This window comes from Anolis carolinensis, chromosome 3 (assembly GCF_035594765.1).
Source record: "Anolis carolinensis isolate JA03-04 chromosome 3, rAnoCar3.1.pri, whole genome shotgun sequence".
Classification (NCBI taxonomy): domain Eukaryota; kingdom Metazoa; phylum Chordata; class Lepidosauria; order Squamata; family Dactyloidae; genus Anolis; species Anolis carolinensis.
This window is the reverse complement of record NC_085843.1, coordinates 279,786,715-279,812,856: the sequence shown is the minus strand read 5'-3', so window position 1 is coordinate 279,812,856 and position 26,142 is coordinate 279,786,715. Positions and strand designations below refer to the sequence as shown.

The 26,142-nt window shown below is 42.4% G+C and overlaps 1 protein-coding gene across 1 annotated transcript; it reads left to right on the top strand.

The window, feature by feature from the left end:
* The first annotated feature begins 955 nt into the window (after nt 1-955).
* Nucleotides 956-24,363, top strand: LOC100559999 (cytochrome P450 2J5). Its single transcript, XM_003224325.3, has 9 exons — nt 956-1,488; nt 10,001-10,163; nt 12,082-12,231; nt 12,427-12,587; nt 15,531-15,707; nt 18,487-18,628; nt 19,856-20,040; nt 23,603-23,744; nt 24,158-24,363. Exons 1-9 carry the CDS (start codon nt 1,318-1,320, stop codon nt 24,343-24,345), a joined length of 1,479 nt encoding a protein of 492 aa, XP_003224373.2. The 5' UTR covers nt 956-1,317; the 3' UTR covers nt 24,346-24,363.
* Nucleotides 24,364-26,142: the final 1,779 nt, after the last annotated feature.

Genomic DNA, 26,142 nt, shown 5'->3' with positions numbered 1-26,142 from the left:
CTGCATTTAAATGGTGAGATAATTTAAATAAGCTAAAACATACTGAACAATATAACGAGTTAGAAGAGATTTCATTTTTTAAAGCTGTAAACATTATATATAGCAGTCTTTGGGTTGAATTAATGAGGCCCAAAGGCTTTGATGTTTGACTCCAGTAGGAATCAAGCCAATATTTACTGTTTCTTTCAAGTTCATGCATTTACTAGCATTCTGAAATGTAGTGAAACAAGAATTAAACTATGTTGTTGTTGTTATTATTGTTTTTGCCTAGTTGCTAAATATTTTTGTCTTTAATAATATTTACCATTTATTTTCAATATTGCTTTCTATCAATGTGCCTGGAATGTATACTAATGGGCATGTAATTTACTAGATTTGTGGTAACATTAATCCCACACAGTGGCTGGTTTTACAGGCTTGTTTCATACTTTTATCCAAGGATGCAGTGAGGTGGAATAGAAAGGTTGACTGTTAAGTGTGTTGAATTGCTAATTGGATGACGCAGAAAGGCAGGATACAAATGTGGTGTGTGTATGTGTGTATGCAAATACAGTAGAGTCTCACTTATCCAACACTCGCTTATCCAATGTTCTGGATTATCCAATGCATTTTTGTAGTCAATGTTTTCAATATATCGTGATATTTTGGTGCTAAATTCATAAATACAGTAATTACTACATAGCATTACTGTGCATTGAACTACTTTTTCTGCCAAATTTGTTGTATAACATGATGTTTTGGTGCTTCATTTGTAAAATCATAACCTAATTTGATGTTTAATAGGCTTTTCCTTAATCTCTCCTTATTATCCAACATATTCGCTTATCCAACATTCTGCCGGCCCGTTTATGTTGGATAGGTGAGACTCTACTGTATTGGAGTTCTTGAATAACTCCAAGAAGGATGCTATTAAGAGCTAATGATGACAGTTGGCCTGCCATATCAATGGGTTTTGCATGTATTTTGGTGCAAAACAGATTTCTTGCCAGCCACAAAAGTATATTCTTTGACTTCTTTTCTTAGTTTGTGCAACACCTGACATATCAGAAATAAACATGTTGAAAACTGTTATGTGCTCTTCTTGCTGATGCCCAGAGGGCATGGCATAGCTTGGCTATGGCATCAGATATGAATCGATTGTTGTTTTAATATGTAAAATATATGAAAGAGGTGTGAGTAGGAAAGAGAGGGAGGAGTGGAACCAGCAGTGAGAAAAGCAAAAAGACCTTGGAGAAAGAGCATCTAACCTTCTTCTTTCAGCTTCACCCATCACAAGTTGAAAAGAGTCAAAAAGAAAGAGAAAGAGAAGTCTAGAGAATGGAAGGAGTGTGGGTATATTTGACTGCTCTCCTGGTGATTCTTCTGGTCCTGTACTTTCGGAGACAACAACGATCATTTCAAACTTTCCCCCCTGGGCCTCTTTCACTTCCTTTCATTGGAGGCCTATGGCGAATTGGGTTTGGATATCGTGAAGATACTCTGATAAAGGTACTTCTTTCTCAAGAATTAGCTAGTAGCATATTAAGTGGAGTAAGATACTGTATTTAGCGAAAATAACGGTGCCTTATTTTCTTTCTGTGATGGCTCTGTGTGAAAAAACAACAACCCTCTGGAAGATATGTTTGATATGGAAGCATATTTCTCCTTCTGCCAAATGCAGCCCTGTTTCTGGTGGAACTTTGCATGATGTCTTTCTACTCCAGGATCAGTTGCAGTGGTCTTCAACCTGTGGGTCCACAGATGTTTTGGCCTTCAACTCCCAGAAACCCTAACAGCTAGTAAACTGGCTGTGATTTCTGGGAGTTGTAGGTCAAAACACCTGGGGACTCAAAGATTGAGAACCACTGAGTTAATGTTAAAAGTGTAGCTGCCTCACATGTAATGAGACAACTTGACATGATGGACATAAACAAAGGAAAGACCCCACAACGAAATCTGGTAATTTGGCTTTTAGTGATTAATAATATGTCCTGAGGTTTAGTCCAAACTTTAAAGAACTTATCCAAGATGATGAATGAACTTTATCTGCAAATAGGTCTGCTAATTCAAGATCATTCTGGGCCCTGAAGTTTCTAGACCAGAACTAGGGATAGCTCTTGAATTATGCATTCAATACCAACTATAGTTGCTTACAGCTTGTCATTTAAACACACTTAGGACTTTATTGCAAAGTCTTATATCCTGATGATCTTTGCCTACTGGTGCCTGTGGGTCCTACCACATGATGCAACGTCCCTTTTGTCAGACACTCATAGGCAAAGAATCTTTTAGAAATATGGGAAACAATCAGCTTCAATCATCTTTAATTTTGCCACACATGTCAGAAATGTGATAGGTGGACATGCCTGCATCTCATCTTCTGTGCCAGTGTGTTTTTGGGGCATGTTTTGGGGCTGGTCTTTTTATCATGTTTGATTCTCCTTTGTATATAGTTTTACCATCGTCTTGGATGTCTCTTCATTCTGATTCCATCCAACTGCTGCTGCGCTGCTAATTACTCTGACAAGTCCCTCAGCCCCGAATGGCACAGCGGGCTAAACCACTGAGCTGCTGAACTTGCTGACCGAAAAATCGGTGGTTCAAATCCGGGGAGTAGCGTGAGCTCCCACTGTTAGCCCAAGCTTCTGCCAACCTAGCAGTTTGAAAACATGCAAATGTCAGTTGATAAATAGATACTGCTCCAGCAAGAAGGTAACAGTGCTCCATGCAGTCATGCTGGCCACATGACCTTGGAGGCGTCTATGGACAACGGCTCTTCGGCTTAGAAATGGAGATGAGCACCAACCCCAGAGTTGGACACAACTAGACTTAATGTCAGGAGAAAACCTTTATCTTTACCTGTAGTCCTTTACATTCCTCCTTGGTGGAATTCATTTTGTTAGTTTTAGTTCAGCTCAATAATCTGCTGAATTCATTAGGAGTCCTAATCTGGTGTTCTCTGCAAATTTGATAAACAAGTCCTCTATTTCATCATCTTTTCATTGTTGTGCAAAGACTATTCTGTGAATATTTGATTTCATAGGTAAGGTAAAGGTTTTCCCCTGACATTAAGTCCAGTCGTGTTCGACTCTGGGGGTTGGTGCTCATCTCCGTTTCTAAGCCAAAGAGCCGGCATTGTCTGTAGACACCTCCAAGGTCATGTGGATGGCATGACTGCATGGAGCACCGTTACTCTCCCGCCAGAGCAGTACCTATTGATCTACTAACATTTGCATGTTTTCGAACTACTAGGTTGGCAGAAGCTGGAGCTAACAGCTGGCGCTCACTTCGTTCCCTGGATTCGAACCTGTGACCTTTCGGTCCGTAAGTCCAGCAGCTCAGCACTTGAACATGCTGTGCCACATATAGGAACCATAAGGAAGGTAAGGAGATGTATTGTTCCAGCAACATGGAGAAGAGTGGAGAAGATATCACTTACCTGAGTGTGATGACCCATGGGCCATGTAGTCCTGCTCATGACATTGTGATGCCTGATGAAGAAGAAAACTTGGGTTTTTTACCTTCCCAGTCAGAACTGGATTCTTCCCAGACAGATTCTTCCCAGCCAGATCTGGGAACCTTGCACCTGCAAGAGGGTTATGTTCCAGAAGTATGTCAAACAAACACTGAGGCTACATCTCCTGTGTTTTCTCGCCATGAGTTTTGTAAACAACAGAGAGGTTTGGAAGCGGCCTCGCGCAGGAGTGCTAGAATAATTGCTAAGAATTTAGCCAATTAAGCCTGCTTTCCATGAGAATCTTTAAGGAGTCAAACATCTGGTCTCAGAGATTAGCTTTCGTTTCTGGTTCCCAGAGAACTGCTCTCGGCGGGAAAGTTAGACTCTATATAGGTGTTTTACCCGCGGAATAACTTTGCGGAGTCAATTCGTCAGCCTCCGGAGCGAGTTGTGTCTGGACAGCGCGCTCCGATCCAAGCCTCGTTCCTGTTCAAGCCTTGTTCTTGTTTTCAAGCCTTCGCTCCTGTTTCCCAGCCTTGTTTACCTACGGACCTTGCCTCGCCTTTCAGGACTAAACCTTGCCTTGTTTCACGGATTTTACCAAGTAATTCCACGGATCTTGTTCTTGTTCCTTGTTACCTTGTGCCACGATTCAAGCCTTGTTTTCAAGTATCAAGTTAATTCCTAGCCTTGCTCAAGTTCATGGACTAAAGGACCTTGTCATCTCCCCTCACTTTGCCTGGCAAAGTGAGTGTTTCGGTTATTGGATTACAACTTTGGACCTTAATATTTCATATTGGACATTGTTTCTTTGGACTAATTTTGACCTTTCCTGAAAGGTCTGCTTCTGGACTAACTTTTACATTTGCTTTTATTAACTTTATATATTTCCTTAATAAAGATATTAGATAGAATCTGGCCTCTGCGTATGGTTATTGGTGCTCTGTAGCCTGGGTCGTGACAGTTTGACTCCGCCACCCTAAGCACCAATTAACCTCGGCCAGAATGTCTACCGGAGCCGGACCTGGACCGGGCGGCCAGCCGATTACCTACACCATCGACAAGGATGAGGTGGACCGAATCCGTGATAAGCTCAATGCACAGGATGGGGAAATAAAGGGTTTGAAGGAACGCGGAATCCGACTTCCGGCCATGGCGTTGCCAACCAAGTTTACTGGAGAAGCTTCTAAGGTTCATGTTTTCCGTCGCCAATGCCAAGCTTATCTAGAGGCCCGTGATGCCGAGTTTCCCCAGGAAGACATCAAGGTGGCGTGGATTTACAGTCTCCTAGACGGGCCAGCGGCTAACTGGGCGACGGCTCTGTTCGACCAAGCCTCCCCACATCTAAGGTCAGCGCAACATTTCTTGGACCACCTTAAGGCGACCTGGGGAATCGAGGACAATTTGGAGGCAGCCGGTCACAAACTCCGCCGCCTCTTCCAAGGAGACAGACCCATGTCTCAGTACATAGCCGAGTTCCGAGTGCTGGCCCACAACACCGGCTGGAACGATGTTGCCCTCAGAGGACAATTTCGGGAGGGTCTCAACATTGAAATGCTGGAGGAAATCTCCAAGGTGGATCCTCCCCAAACGCTTGAAGCACTCATCGATCAATGTTTACGGGCTGAAGTCATGATTGCCAACAGGAAACAGTGGGTACGAGGCCAGAGCGGTAGAGCTGGGGCAAAACCCCCCGCTCCCGCCAGCGTTCAGCCGCGTCCAGTGTGGAGACCCCCACCACCATCCCCATACCCCAGAGGGAGCGAGGAGGTGCCGATGCAGTTGGGCAATGTGCGTCCCAGATTAGATGCCGCCGAGAAGGCCCGCCGCCAACGCCTAAATCTCTGTTGGTATTGCGGAAATGGGGGCCACTTCGCCAGAGAGTGCCCAGCCAAAGGGAAGCCCGCCGCCCGTCTTGCGGCGGCGTCCTCCACGGAGACGAAGGCGTCTGAGGCGGCTGGCACACAGCCGGCGGGGGAAGCCAACGACCGGGCGTAGAGAGGCTCGCCAACCCAGTCAAGAAACCCATTCAAGAGCCGCCAACCGGGGTCCTGTTCCTTCTAGTGGTCACCTTATGGTCAGCAAAAAAGGGACCCGTCATGATCCACGCCATGATAGACTCAGGAGCTACCAACAATTTCATTGATAGAGAGTATGCCGACTCTCTGGGATTACAATATCATGACTTCAAGAATGCCCGTGTGGTGCAAGCCATCGATGGCCGCCCTCTCAAGACGGGCCCCGTAAGCCAGTGGTCGGAACCCACCAGGATGTGGATAAGGGAACATATGGAAGAGATTTCCTTCTTTGTTACTGAGGTTCCCCATTTCCCTGTGATTTTGGGGATTCCATGGCTGACACTTCACGACCCAAGCATCTCCTGGTCCAACAGAGAACTGCAGTTTGCTTCAAGGTACTGCCAAAACCATTGCCTCGTAGCCAAGGTCTGCCATGCCACAGACACCGAGCCCATTATCACCTTGCCAAAGAAGTACTCCGAGTATTGGGATGTATTCAATGAAAAAGAAGCCGAAAAATTACCCCCACATAGACCTTATGACTGTGCCATTGACTTGGTGGAGGGGGCCCCGATCCCGCGAGGGCATCTCTACTCCCTGACTGAACCAGAGCAAGAAGCTCTCAGGGAATTTATAGAGACAAACCTTCGCAAGGGTTTCATCAGACCCTCTCAATCCCCAGCCGCCTCCCCAGTGATGTTTGTGAAGAAGAAGTCAGGGGAATTACGCTTGGTGGTGGACTACAGAGCATTGAACAATATCACTAAGCGGAACAGCTATCCCCTGCCCTTAATCTCGGATCTACTAGACCGACTTCGAGGAGCCAAGGTCTACACCAAGCTGGACCTACGGGGGGCTTATAATCTAGTTCGCATCAGAGAAGGGGACGAGTGGAAGACCGCCTTCCAGACTAAATTCGGATTATTCGAGTCCCGAGTGATGAATTATGGTTTATGCGGAGCTCCCGCAACGTTCCAGCATTTTGTCAATGACATTTTTCAGGACTATCTAGATCGGTTCTTGATCATCTACCTGGACGATTTTTTGGTGTTTTCTAGATCACAATCAGAACATGAGAACCACGTTAAAATGGTGTTACAACGATTGCGGGATCATGGACTTTATGCCAAGCTGGAAAAATGCGCTTTTGATCTACAAGAGGTAGATTTCCTGGGGTACCGCATCTCGCCTCTAGGGCTCTCCATGGACCCGGCAAAAGTTTCAGCAGTATTGGAATGGCGGGCGCCAACCAACAAGAAAGAGGTGCAGCGATTCTTGGGGTTCGCGAACTATTACCGCAAGTTCATTCCAGATTTTGCCCGCTGGTCTGACCCAATCACCAGCTGCATCCGTGGGAAACAGCCCTTCCGCTGGACTGATCAAGCAGAGAAAGGGTTCCAGCAACTAAAGAAATTATTCACGTCCCAGCCAATCCTTCAGCATCCAGATCCTGAAACCCTTTTTGTGGTGCAAGCGGACGCCTCTGATGTGGCAATTGGGGCTGTGCTCCTACAACCGGTGGGAGATCACCTTCATCCTTGTGCCTATTATTCTCGTCAACTAACCGCACCAGAGAGGAACTATACCATTTGGGAAAAAGAACTATTAGCCATAAAGGCAGCTTTTGAAACTTGGAGACATTGGCTAGAAGGGGCCAAATTTCCCATTGAAGTCCACACTGATCATCGGAATCTAGAACATCTAAGAACTGCCCGCAAGCTAAATCAGAGGCAGCAACGTTGGGCTTTATTCTTTGAACGTTTCAACTTCCAGATTCATTATGTGACCCCAGCCCAAACCAAGCAAGCAGACGCCCTGTCACGTAAACCGGAATACGCTGCAGGACGCAAGGAGACCTTTGAATCCCAACTACTACAACCCGAGAACTTTGCCACGCTCACAGTGGGGAACACCAAATCCACTCCCATTGATTCAACTCCCTCTACTCCAGGACCCATCTGTGCTCAAGAAATCAGGGCTAGTCAGCAAGCAGATGCCTGGGCGCAGGACCAACTTCGTCAAGGTTTGCATTTTCCCTTTTCGCTTAAAGATGGACTGCTTTGCTATAGAAATCATGTTTATATCCCACCCGGACCGGGCAGGGAAAAAGCACTTCGTCTGTGTCATGACTGCAAACCAGCAGGGCATTTCGGACTATTTAAAACCATGCATTTGATCCTAAGAGATTTCTGGTGGCCCAAGATCCGCAAAGATGTGGAAAAATATGTCAACACCTGCCCAGTATGCCAGCGCTCCAAGATAAGAAGGGAGAAGCCCTCAGGGCTTCTACACCCCCTTCCTACCCCATCTCGCCCATGGGAAATAATTTCTGCGGATTTTATCACTGACTTACCACCTTCCTGTGGATTCACCACGATCCTAGTGGTGGTGGACCTTTTCACCAAGTTAGCCCATTTCATTCCCTGTGAAGGCCTTCCCACGGCCCAAGAGACTGCAGATTTATTCCTCCAACATGTTTTCAGACTACATGGATTGCCCAAGAGTTTGGTCACAGACCGTGGATCCCAATTCACCTCTCGTTTCTGGAAGGCACTACAAAAACTATTGGGCATAGACTCTCGTTTATCTTCAGCTCATCATCCCCAAACGGATGGGCAAACGGAGCGCACCAATGCCACTTTGGAACAGTACCTTCGCTGTTATGTAAACTACCAACAGGACAATTGGGCTTCTCTGTTACCACTGTCGGAGTTTGCCTACAACAATGGAGTCCAGGCTTCTACAAAAGAAACGCCGTTCTTTGCAAACTACGGCTTCCATCCACGTTTCTTTCCCCCTGTCATTGAAACTTCAGAAGTTCCCGCAGCAGAAGATTGGCTGCAGGAACTCACAGCGGTGCAACAACTTTTGCTCCAGCAACTGGAACAAGCCAAGGAGGACTATAAACGTCACGCGGACAAACATCGCCAGCCGGGCCCCGAAATCAAGGTAGGAGATCGGGTTTTTCTGTCCACTCGCTTTTTGCCCTCCCATCGCCCTTGCCGGAAGTTAGATGCCCGTTTCATTGGCCCCTATCCAGTGGTGGCGCAATTAAACCCCGTGACTTTCAAACTCCAACTTCCGCGTTCAATGCGCATTCACCCAGTGTTTCACCGCTCCCTGCTCCTTCCGGCGGATGGGGTGCGGCCAGATGTAGACCGGCCGGCCCCCGTCACTATTTTGGTAGATGGGGAGGACGAGTTCGAGGTTCAGGACATTTTGGATTCTCGCTTTCACCGCCGCCGCCTGCAATATCTCATTGACTGGGTGGGTTTTGGCCCTGAGGAACGCTCTTGGGAAGACGCCTCCACAGTCCATGCTCCTGATCTAACCCGTCGCTTTCATCAGACCTATCCCGCCAAGCCACGACCTCGCGCCTCGGGGAGAGAGTCCCAGTTTGGGAGGGGGCTTGAGGAGGGGGATAGTGTGATGACCCATGGGCCATGTAGTCCTGCTCATGACATTGTGATGCCTGATGAAGAAGAAAACTTGGGTTTTTTACCTTCCCAGTCAGAACTGGATTCTTCCCAGACAGATTCTTCCCAGCCAGATCTGGGAACCTTGCACCTGCAAGAGGGTTATGTTCCAGAAGTATGTCAAACAAACACTGAGGCTACATCTCCTGTGTTTTCTCGCCATGAGTTTTGTAAACAACAGAGAGGTTTGGAAGCGGCCTCGCGCAGGAGTGCTAGAATAATTGCTAAGAATTTAGCCAATTAAGCCTGCTTTCCATGAGAATCTTTAAGGAGTCAAACATCTGGTCTCAGAGATTAGCTTTCGTTTCTGGTTCCCAGAGAACTGCTCTCGGCGGGAAAGTTAGACTCTATATAGGTGTTTTACCCGCGGAATAACTTTGCGGAGTCAATTCGTCAGCCTCCGGAGCGAGTTGTGTCTGGACAGCGCGCTCCGATCCAAGCCTCGTTCCTGTTCAAGCCTTGTTCTTGTTTTCAAGCCTTCGCTCCTGTTTCCCAGCCTTGTTTACCTACGGACCTTGCCTCGCCTTTCAGGACTAAACCTTGCCTTGTTTCACGGATTTTACCAAGTAATTCCACGGATCTTGTTCTTGTTCCTTGTTACCTTGTGCCACGATTCAAGCCTTGTTTTCAAGTATCAAGTTAATTCCTAGCCTTGCTCAAGTTCATGGACTAAAGGACCTTGTCATCTCCCCTCACTTTGCCTGGCAAAGTGAGTGTTTCGGTTATTGGATTACAACTTTGGACCTTAATATTTCATATTGGACATTGTTTCTTTGGACTAATTTTGACCTTTCCTGAAAGGTCTGCTTCTGGACTAACTTTTACATTTGCTTTTATTAACTTTATATATTTCCTTAATAAAGATATTAGATAGAATCTGGCCTCTGCGTATGGTTATTGGTGCTCTGTAGCCTGGGTCGTGACACTGAGGGGGAATGATAAACTGGAGACCATGGGCAGAAGCTGCACAAGTAAACATTTCAGGACAGCTGGCATTCACATATTAATGTAAAATAACCCGATTCATCTGAGTGTAACATCTCTTTCTTCTACTTTGTTCCTAATGGCAGATGGCAAAGCAATATGGAAACATTTATACAATATGGGTGGCAAATTTACCTGTTGTGGTACTATCTGGATTCCAAGTTGTGAAGGAAGGACTGGTCAACCACTTGGAAGAATTATCTGACAGGCCACTGACACCTTTCTTTAGAGATTTAGGAAGAGAAAAGGGTAAGTTGTGAAGAGGCTGCACTAGACCTTTCTCAATGGAAAAAGGCAAGAAGAAATGAATACTCTATGAAAGTTTCAGTCAGTGAAAAACAGCACTGTGGTGCTGCCACAATCTTTCTTCCCCACTCTTTTTCTCCTTTTTAACACTAAGAAAGTGAATTACCTAAACCCTGAGGAGCACAACATCTCTTATCACAAAAGTTTTGATGGATAAGCTTGGCTTGAAAAGTATGAATGGGAAAAAAATCAAGCAGAAAGAAGGCAAGCATGTGGGTAGTTCTGGAAAAGAAACCAAGGAAGTCAAGAGGAGATGAGTTATCTGCAAGATGAAAGGTAGTAAGGAAAGCACGCAGAACTAAATCTATGGCACTACTACAGCTAGGCCACATTGCAAAGCAACTCAAAGTGGTAGCCCCCAAATTGGGCATTCCAAACAAGTTTCCAGGAAAGACAGATGATGACCAGGGATCTTGGAGGTCTTTCATTCATAGGGTCACCATAACTCAATGGCAAACAACAACACAAAAGTAACATTCACTCAGTTGACTCTGAGATCCACATAGTTTGTCTGTGGGACTTGCAAAAAACATTATCCTTCTGATGAAATAATGTTTTAAATTGAAAATATAAAATCAACTACACACAGTGCTGGTATTGGAAGCATATGCACACATCGGCACATTCTGTAGTAAAAGATGCCTAGCTTGGGCTAGCAATAATAATAATAATAATAATAATAATAATAATCATCATCATCATCATCATCATCATCATCGTTGTCATTGTCGTCATCATCGTCATCATCATTATTTATATTCAATCCTATCTCCCCGGAGGAACTCAGGGCGAATTTCAAACATAAAAGGCAAACATTCAATTCACCCGGGCTGTGGTGCAGCTGGCTATTAACCAGCTGCAATAAATCACTACTGACCGAGAGGTCATGAGTTCGAAGCCCGGGTTGGGTTAAGCCCCCGACCATTAAATAGCCCAGCTTGCTGTTGAAGCCATAGATGTGGGCGAAACATCAGGAGAGAATACATCTAGAACATGGCCATACAAACTGGAAAACATACAACAACCACAGTTGCATCTGTTAAGTAGGGAAATTTATGTATGCTTTACGTGGGAGGCTAATTTAACTAATTTACAACACCATAAAACTGCCAGCAAAACTGGAAGTACAGCCACTAGTGGACGGTGAAGCAACTGCTCCCCCTGTGGCCGGAATCGTGAAGCTGGAAAAATGTTAAATGCCTCTGTGTCTGTCTATACTGTATGTTGTTTGTCTGTTGGCATTGAATGTTTGCCATATATGTGTTCATTGTAATCCACCCTGAGTCCCCTTCAGGGTGAGAAGGGCAGAATAGAAATACTGTAAATAAAATAAATAAATAAATAATGCCCGAACATAACAACAATACACCCATAATAATGACAATTGACAACCTAACATATGAAAACAAATTATGACTTAAGAACTAAAATTAAATTAAAACTTATGTCTGTTATATCAGACATAAAACAAAACATCAAACATCTAACAGAAGCATTCCCAGTTCCTTGGGGGCAGATAGATTGATCATTGCTCATGATATCTATTGAGCTGGTGGGGCGAACAGGGCGTAGATACGTGGTAGCTATTAATCAGAGGTATAATGGTAGTATTACCATTAATTCCTCCTCCTCTTCATAAGCCAGTGTGCAAAGGTACGTCTTCAGCTGTTTCTTGAAGGCGAGGAGGGAGGGAGCTGTCTTTAACTCCTTAGGAAGGGAGTTCCAGAGGTGGGGTGGCCACGGAGAAGGCCCTTTCTCTCATTCCCACCAGCCATGCTTGAGACGGAGTGGGACCGAGAGCTACCTAAGTATTTTGGCATGAATTTTGTAAATAATAGTATCATATGGATTCATTATGCAGGTATTATACTTTCCAATGGTCACTTGTGGAAGCAGCAGAGACGATTTGGACTACTTACGATGCGGAAACTGGGATTGGGGAAAAAAGATATGGAGAGCCAAATAGAAGCTGAAGCCCAGCAGCTTGTAGAGATATTTGCACATGAAAAAGGTATGTAATATTAGGCACTAGTTTCTAGCACTTGTCTCAGCTTGAAGAAATAATTGTATAACCTGTTCTGCTCTTTGGAGAGGAATTTAGCTTATTGCGGTTGATTTGTAATACAGAGGTAAGCTCCCAAAGAAAGAACAACTCCTGCTATTAGAGGAAGGTGGTGAATTCTTGTTAATAGAACTTTATTTACAGGGCAGCCATTTGATCCCTCAATGGCCATCACAAATTCTGTCTCCAATGTGATATGTGCTGTGATGTTTGGACAACGGTTTTCTCTTGAAGATGAAAACTTCAAGAAATTAATTGAAGGCCTTGATCTTGGTTTAAAATTCATAGGAAGCTTTTCTCATGCAGTAAGTAAGCTTTTTCTTACCCGCTAAGTTCAATAGAACTCCAAAGGCTCTAATCTATAAGAATTATGAAAAAATAAGTTAGGTTTAAATTCTTCCTCAGCCATAGGTTCTTATTTCATTGTGAGAAATCATTTAGGCAATGTATTGTCAAAGGCTTTTATGGAAGGAATCACTGGGTTGCTGTGAGTCTTTTGAGCTGTATGGTCAAAAACTTCTGAATGGCCATACAGCCCAAAAGACTCACAGTAACCTATTTAGGCAATGCTTTCTCACAATGCTTTAGAAGTTAGAAGAGTGATGGATAGATCGTGTAGCCACACTGAACACTTTGCAGCAAAGAGGAATTAAAATCAAGAAATAATTGTGTGCATGAAAGTGGAACAGCTCACAACATTCCCAAATTAAACCAGTAAAGTCAGTTCAGAGCTTTACAAATATCTCATTATGGGTCAAGGATAAGTATGGTGCTCAAATTAGCCCAGTCCATACATTCACCAAATTTAGATGTCTTGAAGCAGTGCATACATTATCTGGAGTAGGCAGCATAAAAAGGCACCATTCAGAATAACTGATATATTTCTGTATGAGCTTTTGAAGATATCAAGCTACTTCTATTCTTTCAATGGAACAGAATATTAGAATAGCCACAAATATTAAAGCTGTAGAAGCCCAGCTGCCTGCTTGATCCCCTTTTCACCCAAACATCACATAGATCAACAACAACAATATGTTTATTAAGAAAAGAGTATCTAATATAAAAACCAGTTTCAAAATAATGTTAAAATAAGCAGACTAAGCATTCACTAAAGTACCAGCAAAACCCAGTATGTAAAAGGGCTGTGGCACAGCTGTTGAGCAGCTGCCTTAAATCACTCTGACCATGAGGTCATGAGTTCGAGGCCAGCCCGTGGCGGGGTGAGCACCCGTCAATTAAAAATAAAAAATAGCCCCTGCTCGTTGCTGACCTAGCAACCCGAAAGATAGTTGCATCTATCAAGTAGGAGATAAGGTACCACTTATAAAGTGGGGAGGCAAGATTAACTAATTTACGACCTGGAATGAGGAAGTGCCGTCAGTGTGGATGATGAAGCAGTTGCTCCCCCCTGTGGCCAGAATCTAACATCCCCTCAGAAGAACGTTAACTTGCCTCTGCGTGTGTCTCTCAGTCTCTGTTTGATGTGTTTATGGGCATTGAATGTTTGCCCTATGTGTGTTATAATGTGATCCGCCCTGAGTCCCCTTTGGGGTGAGAAGGGCGGAATATAAATACTGTAAATAAATAAATAAATAAAAGTAGTTTGCAAGTTACATCCATGACCTAGATTTCCAGGAGCTTAACAAAAAGCAATGACCAACGCTGAATATGAATTCCAAACCGAAGGTAAAAGCAAGAAACTGTAATCTAAGGTTTGTTGCACTCAAACTAGAATTATATCCAAAATCTTGAAAACATGAACATGGCCATAATCCAAAGGCTTGATACTTGAACTTGACCATAGTGTGAAGATTTGTAACTTGAAACAAAATTTGTAATCCAAACAGGAGGCAAGGAATTTAAACAGGAAAACAAGATACAGACCCAAGAACAGAACTCATAACTTGGAACTCCCAAGACAGGCAACTTGACAAATGAAAATCCAACGTTGATCTCCTCACCAAATGTTGACTCCAATTCCTTAAGAATACTCCCTCTTGCCCATGACATCACGCTTTCTCACACCTAGGCTCCCTTTGTTTATCTTTCCGCCTCTGGGAACAATGAATTTGTCTCTGCTTCACGCTATTTCTTCTGAGTTATAAACGCTGGGTTATCAGTAACCTTTTTGTCTCCTCCACATTCCTTTCAGTGTCAATACCTGGCTGATTCTCATGAGAATCATTGCCTGTTTCCCTGACAACAGATCTACCCAAAACATTTTCATCTTCTCAAAAAATACTTTTGCTTTTCCCCAGAGAAACACCAGGCTCAAACAGAAAATCCCTGTCCTCATCCTCAGATGCTTCACAGGCCTGAACAAAAGCATAATTACCAGTTGTGAAAGTGGGACCAGAGTGTAATTGAATATAGAAAGATGCAGATTGTAAACATGATCTCGCAAAAGGTCCATATCTAAAAAGGTTCACTGAACTCTTGAGTTGTCACTTGTCCTATCCAAAAGTATTGAAAGGTCCCATATAAGGTTTTACTAGTTTTTATTGTGTTCTCATAGCATTGGTGAATATTTAAGCAATTGGAAGAATTGACTCAGGGCCCTTTTGTAGTTTAGAATTCAAGCTTTATTATTCATCCTTTGTTGACATGACAACATTCTGTGAAATCCCAGGATCTGCTTTTTAGGGGGACTTATTAAGAAATCTCTGCCAAAATGCAATTTGATCCTGATTCAGACATGGCTGAGATGGGGAGGATATAACTCATTTCAAGAGAAATTCAGACTCTATCAATAATATTATTGTAAATCTGATAATAATTAAATTTATAGAAATGGTCCTATTGCATATCTGCCTCTCTTTCTCTCCCCTTACTTCTGTTGGTTGTCTAACAAGAGAATTACACCAATGCAACCATGAAATCTGCAGCCAGTGCAATGTAAAGGCATCACCCTCTTCTCCTTTCACAAAGCATAAAGCAATGAAAGAATGCAAGTATTGGGAAGGAAGTGATGGGAGACACTGGCATTTTTCTCCATTTTCCAGCGGCCAGAGCAAGAGCTGATATGAATTATTTAGTGAGTTTAATTAAACTCTAAATAGATCTTAGAGTTTGAGGGTCGTCATGGATAAAGTTAGGAGTTTGGTAAGTGAAACAGTTGGTCAACAAGAAAAACAATTGGTTTTGCAGTGTTGTTGTTCATAAGAAGGGTTCCTGCATAACTGCATCTATCTAGATTTATTCTACAGGTTAAACATACAGGCTGGATTTTATTTTTGTCTTCCCTGTAGCTTTATGAAGTAATTCCATGCCTCATGAAGCATCTTCCTGGACCTCACAAGCAGGCATTAGGTGTTTCAGAGATGCTGCTTTCATTAGCAAAGGAGAAAATAGAGAAGCACAAGGAGGAAAACTCCTACCACGAGCCACAGGACTTCATTGATTTCTATCTACTTCAGATGGAGAAAGTAAGTGGGGTATCAGGGATTATCCAGAAGGGAGCAGAAGAGTCTCTGAAAATACTGAGAGTTTCCCATTCTTCTTGTTTGGATTTTACCTACATATGGAAACCCTTCCTTGAAATTTTCCAACTCCCCTCATTCCCACCCCTTGTGTTCCTTCTCCTCCCTATTTAGCTGCTTACATGTCACATCTAGATCAAAAAACAGTTTTTCACTCATTTCCAATTCTAAGATAATTGCCATCTTAAAACCTGGTAAAGATGCCTCCAATGCCAGGAACTATCGACCAATCTCCCTCTTATGTCATCTATAATAAAGTCTATGAGAGAATGCTATTAAATCGACTAGGACCTGTTATCGAACCCAAGCTTATTGCACAACAAGCAGGTTTCAGACCAGGGAAAAACTGTACAGGTCAAATTCTTCATCTGACTGAACATATCGAGAAAGGCTGCATTACGGGAACAGTCTTTGTGGACCTTACGGCAGCCTATGACACATAGAAAAATGCTGCATAAAGTCTACCATATCACCCGGGACTTTGACTTTACAAAAACTGTCCAGACCCTCTTGGAAAACCGCAGCTTCTATGTAGAGTATCAGGGCCAGAAAAGCAGATGGAGGAGGCAAAAGAATGGTTTACCCCAAGGCAGCGTTCTTGCACCAACCTTATTTAATATCTTCACGAACGATCAGCCACTACCACCACTCACAAAGAGCTTTATATATGCGGATGACCTTGGCCTTACAACACAAGCAAAAGATTTTGAAACAGTTGAAAAGCAACTCACCAATGCCTTGAAAGATCTCTCCAGCTACTACAAAGAGAACCACCTGAAGCCTAACCCTGCCAAGACACAAGTGTGTGCTTTCCACCTACGTAACCGCGAAGCCAACAGGAAACTGAAAGTTACTTGGGAAGGCCAAGAGCTCGAACACTGTTTCCATCCTAAATACCTTGGTGTCACCTTAGACCGAACACTAACATATAGGAAACACTGCATGAACACCAAGCACAAAGTAGCTGCATGCAATAACATCCTGCGGAAACTGACTGGCAGCGCATGGGGTGCAGACCCACAAATAGTAAGAACATCAGCCCTGGCCTTGTCTTTCTCAACTGCAGAGTACGCCTGTCCTGTTTGGCACAAGTCTGCCCATGCAAAGCAGGTGGACATAGCACTGAATGAAACATGCAGAATCATCACGGGATGCCTTAAACCTACACCTGTTGATAAATTCTACAAGTTAGCTGGCATTGCCCCTCCTGAAGTGCGACGGGAAGTTGCTGCTAATGGTGAGAGAAAAAAGGTTGAACATTGTGAAAGCCACCCACTGCATGACCATCAGCCTCCTCCCACCAGACTCAAATCAAGGAAGGGCTTCATGAGAACCACCAGTCCTCTTGATGTTCCTCCAGCAGCAGCAAGGGTGTCTCTCTGGGCAGCTAAACCTGGCAATTCTAACTGGATGGCCCCCCAAGAGGGTCTTCCTCCAGGGGCAAACCAAGAATGGGCAACTTGGAAGTCCCTGAACAGACTCAGAAGTGGAGTGGGCAGATCAAAAGACAACTTAGCAAGGTGGCACTACCTGGAGGAATCCTCCACCTTGTGTGACTGTGGAGCTGAACAAACAACTCAGCATATGTATGCTTGCCCACAATGCCCTGCCTCATGTACGGAGGAGGAGTTGTTTAAAGCTACGGACAATGCGGTTGCTGTTGCCCGCTTTTGGTCCAAAACTATTTAGTTGCTTGTGATTTCTTTTTTTTTTTTTTAAATTATTTTTATTTCCATTATTTGAAATGTACAATGCTTTTGACACGAAATAAATAAATAAACTCATTTCCAATGAGCATTCTTTATTATTAATCAGGAGCATGATTTCAACCAAGATGTTTTAAGGAAGAGTAGATGTTTTTGGGCAACTGAAAGGAACACTTCTAAAACTCTGCTATATACATATACAGTAGAGTTTCACTTATCCAACATTCACTTATCTAACATTCTGGATTATCCAACGCATTTTTGTAGTCAATGTTTTCAATACATCATGATATTTTGGTGCTAAATTCGTAAATACAGTAATTACTACATAGCATTCCTGCGTATTGAACTACTTTTTCTGTCAATTTGTTATATAACATGATGTTTTGGTGCTTAATTTGTAAAATCATAACCTAATTTGATGTTTAATAGACTTTTCCTTGATCCCTCCTTATTATCCAACATATTCGCTTATCCAATGTTCTGCCGGCCCGTTTATGTTGGATAAATGAGACTCTACTGTATGTGTGTGTTTTTGTGCATTGGCATATCTTTGTTCCTAACAGTTCAAAGAGATATCTAGGTACATCAGTTTAACAGCTGAGAAACCTAATGGCCTTGCATGAATGCCATTTTCCCAAAAGGTTATGGCATCATTTTCCAAAAAAGGTTATGACTTCTAACAAGGTCATGCCTTTATTTATTTATTTATTTACTACATTTATATCCCGCTGTTCTCACCCCGAAGAGGACTCACAGCAGCTTACAAATCAAATGTACATACAATATATTATTAGCATAGCACAATATAAGCATTAAATTACTATATTGTACTATATTGTACTTTCCAAAGATCATAAAATTTCCAAAAGGTTATGGAGATTTTCATTTTCCAAAAATCTCAGATCTCTTTAAAGGTGACTGGATGGCTTTAATTATGACAGGGATAAAGGAAGCTCTGAAGGCATGATTATAATTAATCAAAAAATTAATTTCACCTTTCATATTTTCATCATCAGAGCAAGAATGACCTTAATACTACATATGATGAAGACAACTTGGCTCAGTGTATCCATGACTTCTTTATTGCTGGATCAGAAACAACTGCCACTACTTTGAAATGGGCAATCCTCCTTTTGACAAATCATCCAGATATCCAAGGTAAGAGAGATCTCTGTGCAATGGGAACAAGGGCTCCTTTTGAAAACTCCTATTGCATGAATTGTAATGTTTACAAGATTTAACATCTTTCAAATGTATGTTAAAATGAAGGGAAATCATATTCAGCTTCTAGTCTAATAGCTTCTGTTCTAAAACAAACACACTTACCTTGTAAGAACTCATCCTTTCAGTCTGTCTTTCCAAGAGAGAGGGCTTTCTCTATATCTGCTCACAAGCTTTGCAGCTCCCTCCTTAAAGTGATAAGGGCCCATTTATAGAGCCCACTTAGGTCAGTGTAGATTTGGATCAGCCCTGTGATGGCTCCACACCATATGTGACTGATCCAAGGTAATGTGAGCCAAATATACTTTAACACATCATTCCCCATGTTACCCAAACTTGCAGGTTATTCTGAATTCTGCCCCTGACAGAGGCAGCAAAGACAATTGGGCCACTCATCTCCATTGACCATATAATGCAGTTCAAAGTTAGCAAAAGCACTTTCTTCGATTTGGTTTGAAACTGCATTAAATGGTCAGAGTAGATGGGCACTATGAGTAGTGCTATGGCTAAAGATGCCACTGAATTTAAACAAAAGGGATGGCCAGCTCTTGATTTGCTCAGAAGATAAAGAAAAGTCTGAATTTGCATAAGCTGTACAGCACATGTTCTAGGAACATGGAGTCTGTAAAGCACAAATTAGGGAAAGCTAAACATAGCAAAACAAGAAATGGAACATTGGTGTGAATTAGTCAAAGTGGACAGGAATTACTAATGAAATAAATACAAATAATAATTCAATTGTGTCTGGTTTGGATAATCTTTGGTTGATTTTCACCTGAAAATTTGTTTTTGAAAAAGATTTGGAGATGCAGGGGCTTTGTCAGTGGCTTGAGCATGCTGGATGCCAACAACAACAACAACAACAACAACAACAACAACAACAACAACAACAACCCCACAGACTATGTGCTCAACAACGTGTACTTTCTCGCCCTGGATTAGAATGTGATCCTGGGATTAGGAAGAACTCCTTAAAGAAAAAATCAGATAAAAATGTAGCAAACTGACTGAACTGAGATTCATTAAAGTGTATTGCATTTATATTAGTACACTCATATGAATAATTTCATTGTGTGTAAATATCATTAATGATTTCTCAAGGTTTTTGAAACAAAATGTATTGTTTAAAGTGAAGCTTTTGTTTATTTCTAACATTTTCCTCAGATAAAGTCCACAAGGAGATAGAAGACGTTTTGGTTTCCTCCTCCATCTGCTATCAAGACCTAAAGAAACTGCCTTATACAAATGCTGTGTTTCATGAGATCCAGCGTTCAAAATATATCTTGTTAGTTGGATTCGCAAGGCAATCAACTAAAGACATGAACTTGAGAGGCTTTTGCATTCCCAAGGTACAGAATGTTTATGGCTGCACATGCATATAGAGCTCCAGAGGATGGCATTTTGACAAATGGACACACCCAGATATATCTTGTGTAGTGCCAATATATATATATATTTATTTATTTGCCATATTTGTACCCTGCTTTTCAAGGCGGCCTTACAACAGGCAGCAATTCGATGCCATACACACATATATTAAAATAATAGTTACAATTAAAACCAAAACAATGAAAATGTAAATTATAAAAACAACAATTAAAACCACACCATTCAAATCATAATCCAGGGCCATTCCATTTGTCAATCACTTTCATTCATGTTTACTTATTACACTGCTCTAATTACTTGAAAAAAGTAATTGGAGCAGATCCCAAAGCTTACAAAATATATTTTGTGTATTACAAAATTTATAATATTTTGTAATAGGCTCATTAAAAAAAATTGATTAAAACTGGGAAGTAATGAAAATACCATTGTATATAAACATCCAATAATTATTACAGAAATAGTACATGAAACCTGGGAATGAACTACGATTCCTAACTCCCATTTGCCATACTGGTGGTTTTCGAAGTGGGAGCAGAAAAAGATATAAAGTCTAGTTGAGCTGCTTGCCATGGGTGGCTAATAGGGCTGTACAAAATAATCTTTAGTTCTCGTAAGTTGGATCAAATAGTTAAATTCTTACTTACGATTCAATATCTGACACATGGGTGTGGCCTGTGCCAAAAACTTAAGAATTGAAACTTACCCCATGCTTTTCGTTTGAATTTTGTAAACCTTGGATGCCTCTCAAAGTCAGTTTCATTTTGATCTCAAGGAAGAAAACAAAGCCAAAAAGGCTCCTTTCTTCTTTAAATTAGTGTCCTATAGCTAGCCATTAGGAGAGGGAAGCAGAGTTTCCTGGGAAATAGACTGAGAAAGCACAACATTCTGGTAAACATAGTTTGTGAAGGCAAGGAGCCCTATTCCAGAGAATTCAAAAGGCCCTTCCCTAAACTATATTTCCCAAAATTCTGCTCAGCATCAGAAAGCCCTAATCAGGAGAGGGGAGAAATGTGTCCCTCCGTATTGCTGAATCTGTAAAGAGGAGGACTGGCTGATACTTCTAGTAAGGAAATCTCTGTGCTGGGCTGGGAAGAAACCCCTAAGTGGAACTTCTATTGGTTAATACAAGGACTATCCAGAAAGTACATTACGTTTTGGAATTTAAAATTAACAAAACGTTGTCAACCACTTGTTTCCAACCACTGGCAACACAGCGTTTTGGCGACGCTGCACAGCTGCGGGAAGGGGGAAGGGTTGATGACAGAGGCGGCAGAATTTAGTGGGGAAGGAGTTTCCAAGCTCATTTATCGCTATGATAAGTGCCTAGGTTTGAATGGTGACTACGTGAGATGTGGTATTTGGATGTGGCTTTCAACTGCATATGGTAAATGTTTTCTCCTATACGTTGCTCATTTTTAATTCCAAAACCCTCATATGAGAGATATTCAATGAGACAGCTCTTGTGGCTTTTTTTTTTTTTTTAAAAGTTTTTGTCAAAACTTTTTTAAAATCCCAAAACTAGTCGATCTATGAATACAGTGCTCCCTCACTTATTGTGGGGGTTGTGTTCCAGGACCACCCGCAATAAGTGAAAATCCACAAAGTAGGGACACTATATTTATTTTAATATTTATACATTATTTTAGTAGTTATACACTATTTTAAGTCTTTATCAACCAGTTGTGTGTTGATAAATTGCCTTCTACTCCTCCTGTTTCCACTTGGGCTCCTTTTCTCTCCCTTGGGCTTCTATTTCCTCTCTTCCTTAGGCTGTAAATTGTAATTTTTTTATGATTTATAATATATTTTTTAGAATTTATTGAAAACCGCAAAACAGTAAATCTGTGAAAAGTGAACTGCAAAGTAGTGAGGGAACACTGTATTTCGGAAAGTTGGGGGGAATGATCCCCTGTTATCTTGTGTCATTGGATAGAAAATTCAAGGTGATAGCTCTTGTAGTTTTTTTAAAAATATGTTGTTTATAAAAACTTTGAAAATTCTTCAAAATTTCATGGATAAGTAAAACACTCTGAAACTTGATGGGCTAACAGTGGTAAATGTGTTCTACCACTGTAGCAACTTTCACCCCAATAGCTGTAAAAATGAGGGAGAAAGGAGCCCCTGAAGCTTCGCCACTTCCACGATTACTATAACAAAAAAACAACAAAATTTCCTTACTCTCGTTATAGTAATGTAATTTTCACTAACTATACTTTAGAAACACTTTAGAAATGAAACACCCGTGCCCCGAATTTTGTAATGAGTTTTGAAACTTTTTTCATCCGTCCCACTGCCCTGGTGGCTAATTCTCCTGAAGACATTCCTTTATTGATAAGTTGCTTATGCCGATAATAACAAGAATATCCAAGGGATTAATTTCTCCGCCCACCCATTAAATGTCAAGTTTTAAACCAGGATTCTGCCTCTTTGCAACACCATTGGCCTAACACCATTTCAGGGCTGTGCCTGAGTGAGGAAATCTGGGTGCAGCTCTTGATTTGAGGCTTTGGGTCTGATGGCACAGTCGAGGAAAAGGAAATAATCCAGTCTTGTTTACCTGCTAACACTTACACATACAAAATATGTTGCCAATATACAGACCATGGGAAATTATCCCAAACAAAATGTCTGGAATCTTGTTGGTGTCACAAACCTGTGTTGGTTCCCTTGCACTTCCGGTGGTAATTTTTTGGCCATTATGCATACGTTCATTTTCAGTTCATGGTTGTATGAATAAGTTTAAACATCTCACATGGGTCTTAGTCCTACTGTTAATAGAGTAGAACTGTTGAATCCTATGTCTTGATTCAATGAGTTTATTTTGGTTGGGAGTAGTGCTTTCTCTGTGCCACTTCCTTAACTAAGGTGCCTTCTACATAGCTGTATAAAATCCACATTGAACTGGATTATATAGCAGTGTGGACTCAGACAATCCTTGATATTCTGGATAATATGGCCCTTAGATCACACAAATAACCTCAATAAGTAAATCTACACTGTAAAATTATTGCAGGTTGACACCAGTTTAGCTGCTATGGCTCAATGCTATGGAATCATGGGAACTGTTGTTTATAAGTCCTTTCACCTGCTCTACAATGAAAGGCTGGTGCTTCACCAAACTACAACTCCAAGGATTTTATAGCATTGAGTCATGGCAGTTCAAGTGGTGTCAAACTGCACTACTTCTACTGTGTAGGCCAGGCATGGACAAACTTTGGTCCCTCCAGGTGTTTCGGACTTACACTCCCACAATCCCTAACAGCCTACCGGTGGTTAGGAATTGTGGGAGTTGGAATCCAAAACACCTGGAGGGCCGAAGTTTGCCCATGCCTGGTGTAAATGCACCCAATGCGTTCCTCATTGGCCAATGGGACAATAAGTTCACATATGTGAAATTGACTCTGCCTGTTAATGGTGATATTCAGCAGTAGGATAACTAGACTGACATCCGATCTTGGTCACTTGCAGTTCCAAGAGAAGTGTGTCTCTGTGGGTGCCAATCATTTTTTCTTTTTCTTTTAGGGGACCATTGTTATACCAGATGTACGCTCCGTTCTTTTTGATCCTGAGCAATGGGAGACTCCTGAAGAGTTCAATCCGAATCATTTTTTGGACAAGGAGGGGAATTTTGTGGCTAGAGAAGAATTTCTGCCATTTGGTGCAGGTAAAAGTAGAAGTCCAAACTTGTGGAAATGTTGAGAAATTATGGCCAAAATCCTATCAGTATTATCCTATAAGTATATTAGTGTAAGTATTATTATTTTTTAAATTCAACTCATGGGAATTTACTCCTGCCTGTATCTGTAGCTCCCAGGACAGAAAGAAGTGGCCATGACTTCTTGAATCCAGGGCTAGTAGCCAAAAACATGGCTAGTCCTGGAAATTCACAAGTAATGGACAAAGACAGAAAGTTACTCATACGTGCAATTTTTAAAAAATCTCAATCTCAGTGTAGATGAGCACTTGTAGAAAAAGTATGGACACTTGGTTACCAATTCATATTCTGGTCCCTGAACCACCCTTATACGCTGTCTGGGATATATACTCACTTTCTGCTCTTCTTTACATCCTTTTCAGGTGCTCGGGTGTGTCTGGGAGAGCATCTGGCAAGAATTGAGTACTTCCTCTTCTTGACCAACCTGCTGAGGACCTTCCGCTTCCAGCTGCCAGAAGGAGTCAAAGAACTCAACCAAAGCCCTATAATTGGGATAACAACACCACCTCGTCCATATCAAGTGTGTGCTGTTCCTCGCCATAGACCCTGATAAAATAAACAAAGAAAATAAATTGTATTGGCTTATTGATTGCTGTATTAAGTTTCTGGAAACTGAATTCCAAACACCCAGAGAAACAAAGTTTAGAAACCACTGGTTTAGGCCCCTTCCACACAGTTTTATAAAATCCACATTGTACTGGGTTATATGGCAGTGTGGACTCAGATAATTCAGTTCAAAGCAGATATTGTGGATTATCTGCCTTGACATTCTGGTTATCTGGCTGTCTGGAAGGGCCTTTAGAGAAGCCAAGTAGTTTCAGCACCCAGGGCAGCTTCTTTGAAACTTGGGCTAAAACCTGGAGTAGATTCACTGGATAAGCAACTCTTTCACTTTGTTCATCTCTTTCAAGCAACTTTTTACAATTTGTCAGATTTCTTTGAGAAAAGTAGCTAGAGTCCAAACTCTGAGCTTGTTGAGGGTGTTGATCTTCCAACTGCAAGGAAGGTCTGCACAGAGCTGTATAGTGCTGAGTAGAGTCTACTATGTATTATCAGGGAATATAAATTAGGATTGTGCACAGATCTGTTTTGAAAAATGGGCTCCAGCTGGTCCAGCTTGTTCAGCTAGCCATTATGGCACAGGCTCCACTGCCATTTTTTCTGGCCACAGCAGACCACGTGGCTGCCAAAACCAGCTGCTTTTGGCTTCTTTTGGCTGAAAAATCCTGGGATAGGTTCATCTTAGAGTAGCCCTACATCTGAAACAACTTGAAAGCACACTACAGCAGTCAATAAATTTAGAAAGGTGGCAGAGCTTCCTGAGAGAGCTGCAGTAGTACTTGTGTCTAGAACACTACTGGTAAGAGCACCGCTGATAACATTTGCATAAGAACCCAAATGTTGGGCTGGCCATCAAATTGTGATTTACAGGAGCCAACCTGTTCACAAGCCTAAACTTGACCAGGTAGTGATCAGTCCATGACAATGAATATGTGGATAGTTCCCCTACACCGCTGTCACCTTCCTTCTATCCCAAACAAAAAAGACCAGATCTAAGGTGTGTCCAGCCACATGGGTGGGCCAGAAACAACTTGGGACAACCCCATGGTTGTCATGGTGGCCATGAAGTCCTCAGCCACTCCCAACAAGGTGGTATCTGCATGGACATTGAAGTCCTTCAGCACTATTAGTTGCTGGGACTTCAATGTCAGGCCTGAAATCACCCCGGCTAGCTCAGGTAGGGATACTGTTGAGCAGTATCCCTATTCTGTCCTGGTCACCCACCCTGAAGTAGACACATTCAGATGAGGTCGATTGAGGGATGGGGCACCTGGTCAGGGAGATGGAATCTCGACAGACCACAGTGACTCCTCCTCCTCCTCGCCCCCCTGGGTCTAGCCTGCTGCTGCACCGAGAAACCTGGTGGACAAAGCTGAGTGAGATTAACTCCCCCAACATCGTCCAACCAGGTCTCTGTAATGCATGCCAGGTCTGCATATTCATCCTGATGATAGTTGTTTTATCATTAACAAACCTGGTGTTTAGCAACAGCATTTTCAACTTGGGGGGACCGGCAGCTCGGTTACCCAAACTCTCTATGGGGGACAATCTGGGAACAGCCAGAACTCTCTTGCAGCCCCTAGAGCGCTGAAATGGCCAGTGTCCCCCCTCTTCCACATCTCCTTTTGTCGGTTATTACTCTGATAGGGGCCCCTTGGCTCTTCCCTCTCCCTCTTCTATATGAAGATAACATGTATACGGTATCCTTCTGGGACGCCTTGCCCGGATGGGTCTCGGGGGTACTGTTTTGCAGTGGCTCTGGTCCTTTCTGGAGGGTCGTTCCCAG

What these genes read in the sequence shown, in the direction of transcription:
- LOC100559999 (XM_003224325.3), top strand. Translation starts at nt 1,318, where the DNA reads ATGGAAGGAGTGTGGGTATATTTGACTGCTCTCCTGGTGATTCTTCTG. An exon ending in GATATTTGCACATGAAAAAG is followed by an intron (nt 12,232 to 12,426) that starts GTATGTAATATT and finishes CTTTATTTACAG; the next exon opens with GGCAGCCATTTGATCCCTCA. An exon ending in ATCTACTTCAGATGGAGAAA is followed by an intron (nt 15,708 to 18,486) that starts GTAAGTGGGGTA and finishes TTTCATCATCAG; the next exon opens with AGCAAGAATGACCTTAATAC.